This window comes from Condylura cristata, unplaced genomic scaffold (assembly GCF_000260355.1).
Source record: "Condylura cristata isolate star-nosed mole 26May11 unplaced genomic scaffold, ConCri1.0 scaffold00026, whole genome shotgun sequence".
In the NCBI taxonomy this organism is placed as follows: domain Eukaryota; kingdom Metazoa; phylum Chordata; class Mammalia; order Eulipotyphla; family Talpidae; genus Condylura; species Condylura cristata.
The window spans coordinates 15,108,356-15,127,181 of NW_004567127.1; the positions used below are offsets into that span (position 1 = coordinate 15,108,356).

Consider the following 18,826-nt stretch of genomic DNA (forward strand, 5'->3'; position numbering starts at 1 on the left):
TGAGCGGTGAGCGCCCGAGCCCAGCCTGGGGCCCGCCCGCTCGGCCCGGCCCGGCCCGGGAGGCGTGCATGCCCCCGCCGCCCGCGGCGCTCACCAGCAGCATGCTCTATTTCCAGATGGTGATCATGGCAGGGACGGTGATGCTGGCGTACTACTTCGAGTACACGGACACGTTCACGGTGAACGTGCAGGGCTTCTTCTGCCACGACAGCGCCTACCGCAAGCCCTACCCGGGCCCGGAAGACAGCAGCGCCGTGCCGCCGGTGCTGCTCTACTCGCTGGCCGCCGGGGTCCCCGTGCTCGTGGTAAGCCCCAGGGTGCTCGCCCGCTCCCCCAACTCCCTCTCCCAACCCTCGCCCTCGGGTGGATGCCCCGCGGAGGGTCGGGGCGCGGCAGCCTTTGCCGTCGAAGTTCCTCCAACTTGTGGGGAGCCCCTTCCCCAGAGGACAGGCTGCCGGAGCGGGCATGCCAGGGCTGGGCGCGACGGGAGCCCCCCGTTGCCTCCACAGGCCACCCACGCGCTCCCTGCGGTGGTTGCGGTGTTGGGGACCCGGAGGAGGATGGGGGAGCAGGAGGGGGCCGGCGCCTGGGAGAAGGTGAGCCGCGGGGATGAATCTTGACTTCATCCACTCTCTGTGGCCTTGCTGCTTCAGCTGCCTCTTCGCAGTTGCAGTTGGCGACTGGAAAATGAGCAGCGGCGGGTTGGAGAGAGGGAGAAGGGATCAGTCGCTGGGGTGTGAAGGGACTTGTGCTTCTCGGAGCTGATTCCTATTTTACCACCCGCTTCCGTTTCCTATGTTTCATATGACAGTGCTCTGAGACTGAACTAGCCAGGGAATACATATCTAAACAAGAATTTGAGAACCACTGAACCAAGAGGTTCCAGTTGCTGAAAAGCGGGAGCTGTGCCTCAAACACCCCATTTATTTAAAGGCTGCTTCTCTCTTAGAGCCTATCATTGAGAAGGTCTGTTAGATTTATGAACTTGTGTGCACACACACACATACACATACACATACATGCATAGGTAACTATTGAGAATCACAGTAATTTACATATGTGACTATGAAGCAAAGTTTGTTCGAATTGCTGTTCCTTACGGAAGCATTATGCGTGTTTTTTTAAATACTGTCAATAATTGGAAGTTCCCTTCCTGTGGTACTGCTCTTCACTCTCCCCCCCCCTTCTTTCCCCTCCCTCTCTCTAAAGCAAACAGAAAAGGGAACTTTTATTTTTAGTGGCTGAATGTTTCAATTGCAGTTAGGGTGTGAACATCTATTATATTTGGGTATTATGTTTTCTTTCATTTATGGGAAATTACTTAATAGTCTACAAAAATATGAAAAGTTCCCAACACACAATGGAATTTCATAGGAAAAAAACAAGGAACTTCTTAACAACTTCAAAGAAACTTTATCACAGGTATAGCCAGCCGAGTTCAAATTCAGTGCCAGCGTGCGCATTTGAAAAGTGTTAGACTTTGCACCAGAAAATATTTTGTTTTGCTTTTAACTGTCCGTCACTAAAATGTGTCAGAAGCCCAAACCCAGCTTCATGTTTGTGTTCTTGCTAGCCTCGATTTGAAAAACTAGAAGATAAAGAAAACGGGGGCCTTTGGTTGTTGTTTTTCCAGATGTTGGCTTGCCAGCATGTTTTCTCAAGTGTTTTATTGTTCTAATGGGGGTGGGGGGAGTTGTCACAGGTCACTGGTTTGGTTGCAACCACAATCAATAATGTCTGTAACTTGTCCCTTGGTAATTACTAGTCTATGTCTTATTTAAATGAGATAGCATTTTTCAGATCCTAATCATCCATTCATGGTGGCAGGTGCCAGTTAGAGACAAGAACATATTGGCCTGAAGATTTTGATTGTCTTCACTTAGAAGGGGAGAGAGAATGGATTAGTCATTATTGAGTGCCTGTTCTGCTGGAAACTAAGTAGTCACAGGCACATTTGTTTGTCAGAGCAGTCCTTCCAGAAAATACTCTCTCCACTTAACATTTGAGAACACCAAGGGTCAGATAATACATAGAAGCCTCTACACACACAGAGGTTGTGTGTTGTGGGGGATGTATCTACCCTCAGGGCTAATGCCACGTGTGTTGTTCCCTCTCCTACTGCGAAGAGCATGCTCTCTGTAGGAAGATGTGTGATGACAACTGGGCAGGCCTCTGGGATGTCTGTTGAGAGCTTTCAAAAGGGAGGCTCCAACTCCTTTTTCTGTTTTGACCTTCAGATTTTAGGTACAGAAGGGGGAATTTGGGAGCCAGTCTGAAGAGGAAAAAGTGCTGGAAGATAGTCCTGCTTCTTGACCTTTGTTTCTCCTTCCGCTCTTCTGAGTAATATTGTGCTTCACCCTGCGATAAGTTGGGGACATTAATGGTAGCTTCTCCTTTCCAATGCTGTCAAGAATGCTGGCTTGACATAATCGCTTTATATAATAATGCCATTAGTAGTGTCTATCATCTGTTGAGTTGTGTGTCTTTAAGCCAACTAATATTTGCATTAACTGTGAATGCAATTATTGTCATGAAACATTTGGGAAAACTTAGAAAGGCTTAGAAAGATTAAGTACCTTATACAACACCAGGGCTAAAATTGTGACATCAGAATTTCAACCACTCTGTCAAACTCCCAAGTCTCTCCCTTTTCTATTACAATAAATGAGTTCCATGTTCTCATAAGTCATTCTTCTAAATAAGTGCTTTAGTCACTTCTTTCCCCATTTCTCACAAATCTTGGACTAATGTGATACAGCATCTTTATATTTCTAACCTTCAAAACGCATTTCTAAACCTTCAGATTAATTTTGAAAAGTAGAACTCACTACCACAATCTGTAGTTTTAGTGCATCCTTGCTAAATATATTTATCTAAAAATTAAAAGAAACATATCTTTTAAAAATTAAAAGCAATGTATCTTTTAAATTTTATCATTTTTTATATAGTGTTGGCTTGGGGCCTAGGTTTGGGGTCTAATAAACTTGAATTCAGATTTAAAGTACAGCCTGCTACTTGTTGAGTAGGGAACTGTCCTTGATACATAACCCTGAGCAACTTATTTAAGCTGTTATGCCTCACATTCCTAAGTCACAGGATTTTGAATATTAACGTATGTAATGTAAATAATAAGCAAATGCCATCCTTGTCTGTTACTGATGCTTCATAAAGCATCCTTATCTCACTGATATTACAGAATAAGGATTCGGCACTGGATCACTGAATTTCTGTGCTACATGCACCATATCAGGTAGGGCAGAAATGACAAAGGCAACCTCAAAAGAAAACCATGGTCACTGAGCCTGTGATATATGCAGCTTAATTTGGGCAATTAGGTAAATAGGCCAAAGACGTAATATAACCAACCATAATAAAGTATTATGTGTGTATATATAGACATAGATATATGGATAGAGAAATATCTCACAGAGACCTTTGGTGGTTCACAAGAGGATGAGATCATTTTCATTGAGGGGTGAGGAAAAGGCTTCATGAAGAAAACTGGCATCTGAGATGTGGCGTGAAGGAGAAGCTGAAATGGATTTTGAGTCAGGCCATCAAAGAAGCAGCGAAGTGAACAACCCCTTGGTAGTAGAAAATGCAGACCATATTTTTAAAACCATGATTCTTTTTCTTGTTTCTAAGAATGGGATTCAGGGGACACCAGGGTGTATAGCTGAAGAGGAAGCTTAAGGTTCACTGATGGGGCCTAGAATACCAGGGTCAGAGTTTTCTCAATTTGTTGGTAACTGAGTAGTAACAGGATGCTGGGTGGTGTTTCTGGACCCCAGGAAGACTGGGCAGGGCTCTCCTAGCTTTGTTATTTTAATTTTTAAAAGATTTATTTATGTAAACAAGAACTGGAGCAGTGGGTGAGGTAGGAGAGGTCTGCTGTGCCATGTGGGTCACCTCTTGGCCAGGGTTCAAACTCATCCTGCAGTGTCTGGGGATAGCTTCACAATGCTGAGACTTAACCCCTTCTGCCACCAGGGAGGCCCCCTTTCCTATCTTTTTTTTTTTTTAAGATTTATTTATTTATGCATAGAGAACTGGGGTACAGGCCAGAGGTGCACGGGCAGAGGATTTACCTCAGGGAGCAGAACAGGCAAATCGATGACGTACACTGCTAAGGAGAGCAGCAGGCGAGACAGAGAGGTCTGCTGTGCCATGTGGGTCACCTCCAGGGCAGGGACTGAGCTCGCACTGAAGCAGCTGCAGCTCACTTGCACAGTGCTGCGCTTTAACACAATATGCCACCAAGGAGGGCCCCCCCTCCTATCTTTAAAATGATTATGTTAAGATAATTTTAAAATTCTTTATCCTCAAGTCTATTGTGTGTTCTGAAATGGAATTATTTTAATTTATATTTTCTGAAAACTGTATTATTTGGGCTCATTTGCAAAGATGACATGGTTTATAAACTCTTGGGTAACAGGTACAGTTCAGTTTGAGGTACAGCATTGGCCAAGTACATTTATGGATACTAATCAGTGATCTTTGGTTTTGGTTAATCAGAAAGGTGGTGATGGCTATAGTTTCTGCTCCTTGCTTTTGGATACAGTGGCCACTATTAGCTCTTGCTCTTTGAATTGTAAATGAGGCAGATGATTTGAAGGAGAGGAAGCTTCTCACAACCAAGACAGAAAATCAGCAGCAAGCAGGGCAGTTCTGACCATGAGAGAACACCTCTCATTTTTTTTTTTTTTTTTTAAGATTTATTTGTGCATACAGAACTGGGGTACAGGCCAGAGGCTCAGGAGTGGTGAGAGGCTTCACCAGAGACAGAGTGGGGAGCAGAACAGGCAGATCAACGAAGTACACTGCTGAGGGGAGCAGTGGGCGGGTCAGGAGAGGTCTGCCGCGCCATGTGGTCGCCTCCGGGGCAGGCGGGAATCGAACTCATGCGGAAGTGGCTTTAGCTTCTCAGTGCAGTGCTTTAACCCGCTGCGCCACCAGGGAGGGCCACACCTCTCATTTTTCAGTTGGCACCCAGGAAATTCCCTCTACCCTGAGGCTGAGGGACATCACTGCTGCTGCTCTCCCAAGGAGTTTATGTCACAAGGTCTGGAGGTGGTAGCGAACGACAGAAAGTCATCTCATATCCAGAGCTCCAAAGTGGGTCAACATGCCGAGAGCTTTCCCAGCAGCCCTGTGCTGCCTCCCATCTGTGTCAGGTACCTACAGCTACCCCAGGTCATAGAACATACTCCTGGGTCACCATGCAGGAGGAAAGACACCAGCCTGGGTTCCAGAGAAGTCTGGATCCTTACCCTGTTTTCTCTCATTTACTAGCCATGTAAACTTGGGTCAAATTTTCTTATTTCATAAGTCAACAGTCAAAATACCTTCATCTTGAGAGGCTGTCCACCTGGAGGTTAAGATCACAGCAGGCGATGTCAGACTTCTTGACTTTCAAGTCCAGATCTAGCACTTTTCTGTGGTAACTTGAGCCAGGTACTCTATGCCTCAGTTTCTTCATCTGTAAAATGGAGCGCATGGTCAGACTGACCTCAGCGGATTACTATAAGGATGATGTAATAAGTATCATGTTCTCAGCTCTGTGTCAGCTACCTTTCATTCTGTGATCTTTAATCAAGACAACCTGTTTAAAAACCTAGCAAAACAGCTGTGATTGTAGCAGATACAGTCTGATAGAGTAGATCAAATGCCACCTCGTTCAATCCACTCACCTGAAAAAACTGGGGAGTCTGAATAAGGAAAACTCAATGAGACCCTTGTTTTTTTGCATCAAGTCAATGGTCCCTACCTTTGATGACTTCTCCACTTCTTCAGGTGAGCGTAACTGGCTGTCACGTCCTATACACCAGACACTGTTAGGTCTCTCTCTAGTGCAAGCTTCTCTTAGTGCTCACCTTTCAACATAGGTACCATCATTAAACCCATTTTCTATGTGAAAATAGAAAATATACTGAGGTTGTGTGTCAGATTTGTATTAAATTATTAAAATCCATTCATAAAATTCATTTTCACAGTAACCTTAGGCAGGTGGCTTGGGGGTAAAAAAGTTAGATGAACAATTCAGAGTCCCACTGTGCCAGTGCCCGGGTCAAAACCTGTGCCTGCCAACCCTTTACCTTTATCACAACACATCTAACCAATCTTTAAAGGTTTTTAGTCCTAGTGACTCAAACCTGGCCGTGTCAAACTATTTAGCCTTTTTTGCCTCAATTTTTGTTTTTCTGATTTGACTGGAAGCTTTGTGTTCCAGTATGTCAGTGTTGCAACGTGGGGTGCAGGAAATTGTTTTCTTTCCTATTAAGCTTGGAAATGCTGTGGAGAAGTGGGTGGCAGCAGAAGGGATTCAAAGATATTTCTGCTCTGACTGGAAGCCGTGTTTCTTATCTTTGCAACACACCCTGAGAAGCAGTGCTGCAGGTGTTTGCATGCATGTGAAATCACCCTCACCGGTGCAGTCCAGAAACTACAGAGCGGGTTAAGCTGAACAGGCCTCTGTTCCTAAGATGTGTATCTTAAAATGAGACCCCCCCCCCCATGAGATGGGGGGGAGGGGGGGTGTGCAGAGGACAAAGTGAAACTGTGTATCAAGACTATCCATTCGCATGTTTCTAGCAGGCACATCCTTAGTCCTGCAAGAATTGTCAGAGATGTCCAAGACCCCTACAAGTCAGGATCCTATTCTGTGGATCTCTTTAAACCCTTCCTTGTGTCTGCCAGGGCCTTGCTTTACTTAGACATTCTCATTCATATTCATTCATTTATATTCTCTCTTCATCTTTCCCTCCCTCCCTTCCTGATTCCTCTTTGTCTCTTTTTTCCCATTTATTCCCTCCCCTTTGCATACTGATAAGGGGATGGTGATGCTGGTGATGCTGAGTGGAAGGCAAAGGCTCAGAAATCTGAAATCCTGCTAGCTACTCCTCGCCCTCCCTCTGTTCTCTTCCAGGCCTGCCTGCCTGCCTGTCCCTCTCATTGTCTCTCCCTCACCCAGCACTTTCCTGGCCTCATCACCATCACTCATTATCCCTGTGGCTTTTCTGAGCCAGTTACCTTATCTGAAAAATGTGGACGTTGTCCTCCCTCACAGAGCTGTTGCGAGAGTCAGATGGATAAGAACAATAAATCACTTCATACGTCTGAGGGAGAAATGCAAGCACGTAACCTGCCTTATGAAGCCACCTGGTCACTGCAGATGCTCAGACTGCTGGTGGCCTGGCTTTACCACTCTAATATATAAATAAACTCTGTGGTGCAGAATAAGATCTTGGTACTTTTCTGAGTTTCCATGTTTAAAAAAAAATAAGCAAAAGTAAAATAAAAGCCAGCAATCTGAAATGACCTCCAAATTAATTTATCAACTCCTATTTCTAATACCCAGTGCAATATTTCCAATACCCAGTGCAATTTTTGTAAGCTCTGAGTATTGACAGGGTTATTATAGTCTTCCCATTCACTGGTATAATTTGAAAGAGTGTTTCCAGGGAACACTGTTGATACTATCTATTAAATATGCATTATAACACTCATTTTTAAGCGTGTACTGTCCCAAATAGACATTACTTGTTTAAGTTTTGAATGATGCATCTACTGTATCCTAGTAGATTTTACCTGGTCTTGTAAAATGAGTAAACCATATACCTTGCCTTTCAAGAATTCAGAAAATATACACAAAATCATAAGGCCCAGACTCAGTTTTCTTGTCTGTAAAATTGAGGCGGTGATCCTCATGATTTAACATGATTAAATGGAATTAAATGTAAGCTTGTGTTAAGTACTCAGTAAGTGATAACTGCTCTTTTGGCATCAATGCCAATAATGCTTATAGAGTATGCATGGCAAAATGATCTCAGGTATTCTTCATCATTTTTTGCTGCAGGAGTGATGTAAGCCATTTATCTTCACATTAATTTTCAGATAGAAGTCATATATCTGGGGAGTGTCAGTCATTTGCTGCACTTGGTAAATAACACATTTAGGATCTTACTCTTACTTCAAGTCCAATGCTCTTGACTATATACAATTGTCTACCCCTTTGATTTTCAGCATAAATGGAGGCATTCCTAGAAGACCTACCCTACGCATACTAATTATTTGTCCGTGTGTTCTTTACACTATCATATAGGCCTTCCCTGGAGGCACAATGGGTTAGGGCGCAGCACTGCAAGCTGGCCACATACGCCTCAGTGTGAGTTCAATCCCCAGCCCCGGAGGTGACACACATGGTGCAGCAGATCTCTCCTGACCCGCCCGCTGCTCCCCTCAGCAGTGTACTTGTCAGTCGGCCTATTCTGCTCCCCACTCTGTCTCTGGTGAATCCTCTCACCGCCCCTGCACCTCTGGCCTGTACCCCACTTCTGTATGCATAAATAAATCTTTAAAAAAAAAAAGTACAATGTTCATATACTTGGTAATAATGGACAGGCTCAGTTATAACCAGACACGAAAAGGGGGAATTAAAATCTGTGTTTAAAGAGAAAAAATTCATTGGTTTTTAAGACCATTGGAATGTTGGATTCTTCCAGCTCAACCTTCCCATCCTTATAGGTCAAAAGACAGATTCTGATGTCAGGGTTCTGATCTTAACCTGCAGACTTTGGAAAATCACAAAGAATACCATTCTGATAGAAGGTATTTTAAAGTATGTGAAATGGAGTTCTATATTCAGTATTATTTAAACTATTTCTGAGAATGCCAGTTTTCACTCAGCAGGCTGATTACTTTTTTAGTCTTATTATGACAGATGTAGCTTGAGAATCACTGTCAGTAAAACACCATTTTGGGGGTAGGGACAGAACCCTAGAGATTTGTTTTCTTAGGCCAGGTGCATTTATATCTATAAAGACAGTCTTTTAGTGGACATTTCCCACTGAGAACATGTTTGAGTAAAACCGTATGTGTGTACTGTGTGTGTATGTATGTGTGAATTCATATTTGTGTATATATTGAGTCTATACGTATAGTAATTTTGTAGTTTTTTTTTTTAAGATTTATTTATTCATATAGAAGTGGGGTACAGGCCAGAGATGTGGAAGGTGAGAGAATTCACCAGAAACAGAGAGGGGAGCAGAACAGGCAGATGGACGAAGTACACTGCTGAGGGGAGCAGTGGGTGGGTCAGGAGAGGTCTGCCACGCCATGTGGTCACCTCCGGGGCAGGCGGGGATTGAACTCATGCGGAAGTGGCTTAAGCTTCTTAATGCTGTGCTTTAACCCGCTGCACCAAAAGGGAGGGCCAATTTTGTAGTTTTTTATGACTTCATTTTTATCTCCCTTGCTTCAGCCTCTGTAATCTTCCTCTTCATGGAATATTCTGCTGTATTCTTCTGGTCTTAGCACCAACTTCTCTCAGCACAATTCCCTTTAATAGAACTCCTTCAGATGAAATAGTTGCATTCTCCTCTATGAGTTTTGCATCTCTATAGCAAATTATGGCATTAAAATAAATTTGTTGAATTTATTTTCACTCATATTTTCTTCCCTAGACTTGAGAATCTCAAAGTCAGGGAGCTGTCATCTGAATCAAGTCAGTTTTCTTATACCCACTGTTAGGTTATTTTTAGTAGATAAGTTATCCAGGCACCAATTGGAGTGTGTGATGATGAGGTCATAATAAAGAAATCCTATTGAACATACAGTTCTTAATAACCATTAAAACAGGCTAAATAATCTATATGCCCTGTTCTCTAAATTCAGTGAACTGACAGCTCTTTGTCCTTTGAGATATTTTAAGCATTTTGAACTCTGTGTGAAAGGTTTAGCACAGAAAGGTGTAGTTCTGTGTCTGAGGTTGACATGCTTCAAGCAAAAATCCTCCTAAGCCAATGACTGGACTCTAGTCCCATTGAGAGGAGTCACTGGGGCATCCATTTCAGTTCTCACTGGAGTCACACACATCCTGTTCATTCAAAGGTGGGAAATAACTCCAAGTTATTTTAGTCACTCTACGTAGTTTGAGAATCTTTAATTTCAACAATATGAGCTCATTTTTAGCAGTTGCCATGATGACAATTAAAAGTCATTTCAGGGCCCTCCCTGGTAGTGCAGCGGGTTAAAGCACAACACTGAGAATCTAGAACCACTTCTGCATGAGTTCAATTCCCGCCTGCCCCGGAGGTGACCACATGGCCAGGCAGACCTCTCCTGACCCACCCGCTGCTCCCCTCAGCAGTGTACTTTGTCGATCTGCCTGTTCTGTTCCCCACTCTGTCTCTGGTGAAGCCTCTCACTGCCCCTGAGCCTCTGGTCTGCACCCCAGTTAGGTATGCACAAATAAATAAATCTTAAAAAAAAAAAAAAAAAGTCATTTCAGGGCCCTCCCTGGTGGCACAATGGGTTGGGACGCAGTACTGCAAGCTAGCCACAGCCGCTTCAGTGTGAGTTCCATCCCCACCCAGGAGGTGACCCACATGGCGCAGCAGACCTCTCCTGACTGCCCGCTGCTCCCCTCAGCAGTGTACTTTATCAATCTGCCTGTTCCACTCCCCACTGTCTCTGATGAATTCTCTCACCACCCCTACACCTTTGGCTTGTATCCCAGTTCTGTATGCATAAATAAATAAATGCTTAAAAAAAGAAAAGTCACTTCATTCATCTATAAAAAATAATTTCTATAAAAAATAATTTTCACAATCCTAATTAAATCAGTTGTTAATTAACATGGATCAAAAAACAAAAACAAAAACTTGTGGCAACTTCTTTGGAGAGACACCTTTATGATAAAACCCTAATGAAACTCCAGATTTCCTTCCCTCCCTCCTCATTCTTTCCTCATTCTCAAATAGTCCTGAACAATATTTGTTGAGCACTTTCCATGGGTAGCAAGCTTGCAAATAAGGCATAGAGAAATTACTTGATTTGTTCCAAATCAGAGAACTAAGACTGTCAGTTTCCTCCTTCTCCAAATCTATTAAAGTGATAGCAGAAATAAGACTTAGGGAATCATAAGACAGTTAAGTGCAGATGTAGTCCTCACATTTCTACATATTACCAAAATAATTTGTGACATTTCCTCTCTAAGAGAAGCAGGATTTGTGTTGATAGAACCAGAAGCTGTATGCTGAGTAAATTGTATGTTGTGTTCCGAGTGCGATGATTCATTTTTTTTAAAGGGTGCTTTCAGTAGTGCAGCAGAAACTGTACTTTTCTATCGAGATTTTTTTTGTCAAGATTTCAGATCTCGCATTTTCTCACACTGGGGTGCACAGAGGCACTTTTCACACTGAGCAGCAGTGTGGTGGAGGCGCTCATCAAAGGAGAAAGCCATGGTCTCACACACTCTCAAACTGAGCGGTCTTGGATAGATAGTGCACCTGGAGCCTCATCTTGTAATTGAAAATGAACTCTTGACATTTCCACTTCTAAAACAAACAGTATCTTTGGGGTGGTGACAATGACCTCTTCCTTCACATGTGTCTTTGCAGTGTTGGGCTTGCTTCGTTCTAAAATGAATGAAGTGACTTAGTCAAAACTACGTGACTCCCTGTTGGGCCTTCTCAAAGAGACCTTTGTTGCTTCTTTTCTCTAGCTCCTCATCACATGATTATTTGGGGTCCCCTTTTCATTTTTCCTGGGGCTGAGCCTAGAATACAGATATGGGACTGTAGAAGACACTTTATTCCAGCCACACTATCTAGCTCTTTCTGTCACCCTGTTTTTGGAAGAGATTTGTGAACCCACGGGGAGAGAGTGCATTTTTTCTTTGTAGCTGAAACTTTTTAGTCATTAAAGAGGCCTTAGAATCCAGCAGTTCCAGCCCTTCATTTTCAAATGAATGGCCAGAGAGGTTAAGTGACTCACCCAAGGCCATGCCACTGGTGAGAGATTAGACAAAGAGCTACATGTAGGAAAGGCTACTTGGTGTATGTACCAGGCATTGTACAGCCTTGACTAATGACCCTGACAGTATCACTAGAGATAGGAACTGGCGATTTCCAGATAAGGACGCTGAGGCCGCCTGGCCTAAGACACCACAGCAGGGAAGTGGCTATCCTAGGCAGAATGGCTTTATGTGGGCTGCTGACACAGGGTCTCTGTCTTCTGGAAGGCTTAAGAATCTGCAATGAATCTCTCTGACAATTGTTCGTTGGGAGAAAGAGAAGAAGACTATGTGATTATTATGGTGACTTTTTTCTTGTGACTTTATACTGCTGTCTAGAAAGACTTTACCAATATATTATTTACATCTAACAATCTGTGATTGTAAAGAATTGGCAGGAAGTAAGGGAAGTGAGCATGGAGGGCTGTTTGTTCGGCCTTCTTCTATGTGTCTAACGTCAAATCTCTTCAGATAAAAAGTAAAACTCTTGGAGTACGTTCTCTATGACAAAACTCTACCCATTCTTGGTGCCACCGACTAAATTTTTGTAGTATCATTTTAACATAACATAAAATAGAGTACTGTCAAGGTGTAGTCACTATTTTCATTATGACATGGAAGAATTGTCCAGTGCCATATTTATATTTAAGAGAAAAGCAAATACATGTGTATATAATATATACTTCAAAAACATTTTTTTGAAGAGACCAAAGCGGAACAGCAGACTCCCTTGGTATAGTCCTATGCTGTCATTTTCTGGGAAGCTATCGCAACCTGGCAAAGCTGTTATCTGTTCTTGTGCTTTATGTGATTCTCCCTGCTCTAAGTTTCCATTTATTTAATGTTTCCTACCCTTTTATTTAGGCCACTCCAGTCCCACCTCTTTTTTTTTTTTTTTAATAGGTCCCACCCCAGACTCACACAGTAGCAGGTTCCCAGCACAGTCCCAGCTCTTTCATAACTCTTTTCTGGATGCTTCTAGGAACACTGGTCTGTCCTTCCTATAAACTCCTTGAATAATCATCTTTCTCCTTCCTTAATATACTTTCTGTGAAAGCAATGAACAGCTGCAGGTATAGAATGGTATGCTGGAGAGAAAATATGACGAAGAAAATGAGCAGCAGCAGTAATGGGCTATTTTATAAAAACTAGTGAATGCAGAGGATTTTGTATATACATTTCATGATAATAAAAAAGTGGAATAAATAAATAAAAGAAGCAATGATTTCACTGCCAAGCAGGTGACATAAACTTACCTCCTTGATCTACTGCTTGCTACCTGTGAGACCTTCAGACAGTCAAGTGCCTTTCTGGTTTCTGTACTATGAGGCATTTGCTTCAGAGGGGTCTGGACGCCCCCTGGACAGGACCCTGACACATGGCGTCCTGGCCACCCCCTTCTATGTGTCAACCAAGTTTACTGTGGGGACACTCCTTCACAGTCATGTCAACGCTACCTTTCATCCCCTTAACCCCACTGGCCTTATTCACCTTTGAAGGTGTATGAAACAACCTAGAAGGTTTCCCCATAGAGAAGTTATTTTTCAGTTCCCTGCCTCTTCCTTTCCTGAGATTTCGTGGCCTTATGTGTCCGCCCAGCATATTTGAGTCCATTTACCATCCTAGCTGCACACCTGACTTCACCTCAGAGTCCTATATACTTTTTTAAAGATTTATGTATTTATGCATATAGAACTGGGATACAGGCCACAGGTGCAGGGGGTGGGATTCACCAGAGTTGGAGTGGGAAACAGAACAAGCAGATCCACTGAAATACACTGCTGAGGGGAGCAGTGGGTGGGTCAGGAGAGGGCTGCTGCACTATGTGGGTCAGTCAGGGATTGAACTCGTGCTATAGTGGCTGCAGTAGCTTCATAGTGCTGTGCTTTAACCTGCTGCACCACCAGGGAAGGCCCAGAATCCTGTACTTTTAAGGTGTGGCGCCAGAACTGACTATTTCAGTTGTATTTTAACCAAAACAAATAGGACAGGAGTTTCGCCTACTATTTTTGCCCCTAGAGGGGGTCAGCATAAAGTCATATTCTTGTCAATCAGGAAAGGGTATCAATGAAACTTTTTTCCAAGTAGACAAAAGCACACACAGTAATATACACTGTCTCTTCTTCTATGTCCACTGCAGACTTTGCTACAAAGTTGTAGCATTTTCTCTCTAATAGAAACATATCTAGACTTTTAGTCCCTGAGACAGAACTGCAGGCAACATCTTCTAATGTATTTGCTGATTGATAATCAGATAGTTATTAAAATGCTTCCATCTGTATATAGTATATACAATGTAATATATGCTTATCCATTATAGCAAATTACAAATACTTGGGCAGTCAAAAGATTATAAGTTCCTATAGACCAGCAAATGTCATATAATCTTCCCTTACTGCCACATGGTACCTAATGATATATAATTATTTTATATATTTCACATGTACACACTTAATTTTTAATTTATTCAGTAATTTAGGAAATAGAGTTGAAGATAAACCCTATATAATTCAAATAGAAATAGTACTTAAAACACCTGTTTTTGCACAAGTTTCTAATGTCGCATTATGCTTCTATTAACCAATGTTTCATTTCCCTCTAACCTTCACTGCATGATGTGTGTACTTATATAACTAAGTGGTTACTACTTAAACACATATGTGGGATTAGCTCCTTCTTCATCAAGTAGGACATTTTTCAAGAGTTTATTTTAATACCTTTTGTTCATTTCCTCCCAGACAGATGAATTTAAAAAACAAATCATCTTATTAATTTTGTAGCTCAAACCACCAATACATTTACCTCTGAAATTTGTATGGATGGTTAATTAGAAAACTTTTGTGTGATGTGGTTCTTATGTACTATTCAGATAGCTGCCAGTGTCTCTAAATGAGATGAGTCATGGTTTTACTGCTACTCGGGATCTCTGAATCACACTCTGTACATTTTCATTAGTAGTCATAGATTGAGAGTTGAAACATTTGACTCAATACATGGAACTATTTTTGAGAAGAGTTTTTTTCCTTCAGTGAGTGATAAAATTGTGGTACTTTAGAGAATGACATTAATGAGTAAAGGAAGTTTCAGTGCTGGTTGGGCAAGCAAATTACTTACAACTTCAATTAACTTCGGGGGAATAGGGAAAATGAAATTAGGATTTTATTGTTTATGGATGCTTTTCATCGAAATTCAGGATTTCTCAATTAGAGTAAAAGATTACACAGGTACACAGTGGCTTCACCTTTTCAAATGAGTGCAAATGAAATAGTCTACTAGCAATCACATTAAAGCACAATGGTTTGGCATTCAGGAATTCACTCCTTCATTTATTCGTTAAAAGACATTTACTCAGTCTTCCCTGGACGAGCTTGGTGTGTGATGGGGTCTACATATTCAGGGATGAAATAAAGGATTCCTAGTCACACAAACTTGATGTCAGCAGAGAATATGACTGTATTTCTGATAGAGATTTGCATAGCTACCAGTAGTTGTGGAGTGAGGAAGATAGAGGAAGAAGCAACAATGAAGAAAGAATATTTCTGAAAGTAGGTGATGTTATTAGCTAACCAGGCAAATGAGAAAACCGTTTTTTTTTTTTTTTTTTTTAAGTATGATGTAGAAAATGAGTTAGGCTGGAGAAAATGTCATAGGCTGAAGGAACTCCAAGGGAGTCTGGAATGGAAAGGTATATGACCCAGATGTAACTGGGCTCAGAATGTAAGACTGTTAAACTGAAAATACATGATAGCGGTACTCAGAGATTGGAATCAAAATTCCCTTCCCTACAAATTCCCTACTTGTGATACACATCACCTCTTAACTTCATTTTCTCCACCTGCAAAATGGGATACTTAAATCTACCTCCTTGCCAAAAACACTGTATTTTTATGACTGATTTTAATTTAATAAATAAAGGAAAAACAATATAGTTTTATGACAGTTTTAAGAAATCTAGGACAATACTCATCCCTTGGGTCTCACCTGCTAAGTATGTTTCAGAATGCCTCTGTTTTCCTACCTTAAGATAAAAATACCACCAGGAAATAAACTTTTAATCAGGTAACTACTAGGATGTTAACTCCTCGACATGCACACTACGTGCTTTTAAATCATGTTATCGATGATAAAAGATCAATTTTGGTACAGTTATAAAAATTCATTTGCTATGCAAAACTGAAATTAAATTGGTAAGGGTATTTTGTTACTACTGCTATACTTTGCTACTATAATTAGAACATCTTGACTTGCATTTTCTAAACTAACAGGTGTGCTCACTCATGCAATAAATGTCTTCCATTTTTCTCATTATAAATTGGAAATTAAATGAAATACATGTATCCATATGTTACTCTAGAAATCTGAGACATGGTTTTTAGTTTTTAGAATTAAAGATTAAAGTTTTTGTGAAACCGAACAGTACTATTCTTGGGAGGTAGGACTCAGATTTTCCAGCTTATGGTATTAGGGATTAAATGTGCTTGGAAAGATGCTCTTTCCTTCTAAATTTAGTCATCTAATTAAGATTTCCATTCATGGGAATGACTTTAAAGAGCACATAAGACAGGCTTTACACAAATGAGCTTTGATTGGATTAATTGGATTTGCATATGGTTTTATGATGTGAATGTACTAGGGTCTTGGCACCATTCATTTAGAGGGAGAATTAAGGAATTTGAATGAGGAAACACATTATAGGTGGCAAAGGAAGCATGGAAAGCAGTCAGGTCACGGCAAAGGAGCTGAAACAGACAAAGCTGTGGCAACATATAAAATGGCTAAGCCTGGAAAAGCTAGGCATCGAGAGACATAAAAGGAGATGGGAAACCCAGTCAAACCACACAATTTTGGCAGTTTGTGTTTCCAAAAGGAATGAAATCTGGAGCAGCTCTAACTCCTGATCGACCTGGTGCTGCCTTGAGGGTGGAGAAGGCAAAGGCAAGGACTGGGTGGTGGGCAGGTAGGTATGGGGCACTCAGCTCTCCTGGGGGATCGTGTGGTCATCAGGGAACATCACTAGCCTCAGCCAGTCGCAGATGAAGCGGCCGCCTGGACAAGACACTAGAAGTGGGGCAGAGTCAGGCAGTGTGGAAGCAGAAAAGACATGGTAAACACTGGAAAGTTCAGAGGGAACAAAGGACAGAACAGGGTGGCGAGATGAGGCTGCAGGCATGCAGTCTGGCACCGGGGACTGGCAGCTCACACCAGGCTCATCAGCAGCCGAGACCAGGAGCCCTCTCTGCAGGCAGCCTTCAGGGGCTCAGCAATTAATTCTGTGCAGTGTTTCAATAACAGATGTGAGGTAATAGAATTAAGAAAGCCTTGATATGGAACCAAACTTCTGACCTTATAGCTACTGATGCAGAAGTGATCTGCAGAACATTCATCCTGGTATTCACAGATTAAATTAAAATGTGGCCTTAACCATAGAACAACATGACTGTTTCAATTTATAGAGAACTCTGTCACCTACAGGAAGGCTCACAGCATAATCATGTGACATGGCATTAACATTCAAAGTAATAAAACCTGGCTCATAGTTTTGCAACCAAAACAGTGGCAGAGTTTAGATTAGAACCTGTCTCTGGTGTTTTAAACCTTCATTTTGATTTTTTTTTTTGCAACTGGTGTAGAAATACATAAAAAGGGCTCTTCTGACCTCCAGAATTTTACAGTATAGTCAATAATCCTGACTTACAAAGAAATAACCTTAGTACTTCGTAAACTCATCCCGAGAACAGTTCCTGGAATTGGGAGACACGTAGTCACTGTGTGATATATTAGTGATTAGTGAAATACTGTGCTCACCAAGTGAAGAAAATAACCAGCTTGAACTCAAACTTCGAGAAAGGTTCTCTGAAGGTGTGGTGTTTTAGCTTCTTGCCTACTGAATGAAAGGGACTGAAGTGGTTGGATTTGGTTGGGAAAGAAGGAACACTAATCTTTACTGAAACAGATTAGAATCAGACACATCTGAGTTGAGATCCTCAATCTACAATGAATTGGTATAATATAGGCCATACTTGACCTCATTCATTCTGTTTTTTTTATAGCAGGTAATCATTTTGTAGAAGCTCGTTATTTTTGAACATGTTAACTCTGGGAAGGGGGGCTAATTCAACTTTCACAATTCTGTCATTTGGTGTTATGATCATCCTTTTGCAAAAGAAGCAACAGACTCAAAAAATAAAACTTCTATAGTTAATTTGAAACCAGAAGGTTCTCTGCCTCTAAAAATCCATTATTTTATTACTACCTCCCAGTAACATGCAAGGGATGTATTAGGGGTGTCCAGAAAAGCTTTGAAAAGGAGTACATTTCTCCCACTTAAGCCCATTTGATTGTTTTAGAGTGATTGTAGAAGAGTGATTGTTCAGAGAAGAACAAGTGAAGAAAGCAATAATTTAAGTGTAACCAAGTTTAAATGCAACTGTGAACCATCATGGATAGAGAAAAGAAAATTTAGAGGAAGGGAATCCATATGGACTTCAAGCAATTTGAGGTTCCAGTTGAAAATGTCACAATTATGATGGAAGGTGAGATGGGTCTAGAGACATAAACATATTTAATGAGTGAGCTGAAATAATATTGAGTTCAAATAGACAACTGGAAAATTTAAATCCTGTTGGTGTTTTGAATTAAAAGACAACAGCTAGACCAACAGGAACCGCATTTCTTTCATTTCCAGTAAAATAGAATGGAAATAAAAGAAAGTGGGCATTAACAACCCCTCCCCCAGAGCATTCTCTGGGACTATTTTTATTTTACTATCTTTTCATATCTCCTTTTGTCAATTCTGCTTCTTCCAAATTATTTTCAATTGATGTAGGATCCCAGGTAAGAAAATGATAGAAATGTAAATGTGAATGATGATTTTCATATGCCCTTGAAGAAACGGCAATCCTCTGAGCTGTGTCTTGGTAACAGATGTGAGGTAACAGAATTAAGAACGCCTTGATATGTATGTCATAAGAGTAAATATTTTTCAATATCTTAAAGTAGACAAGGGCATGCATTTTTTATTATTACAAAGTT

General features: G+C 41.4%; 1 protein-coding gene across 1 annotated transcript in view; it reads left to right on the plus strand.

Moving 5' to 3' along the window:
• The first annotated feature begins 44 nt into the window (after positions 1 to 44).
• Positions 45 to 18,826, plus strand: part of LOC101631144 (lipid phosphate phosphatase-related protein type 5) — a 108,761-nt gene continuing 89,979 nt past the window's right edge. Inside the window, exon 1 of the mRNA XM_004689749.2 lies at positions 45 to 305. Coding sequence (XP_004689806.1) covers positions 69 to 305 — 237 coding nt within the window. The 5' untranslated portion in view covers positions 45 to 68. The remainder of the gene's footprint in view (positions 306 to 18,826) is intronic.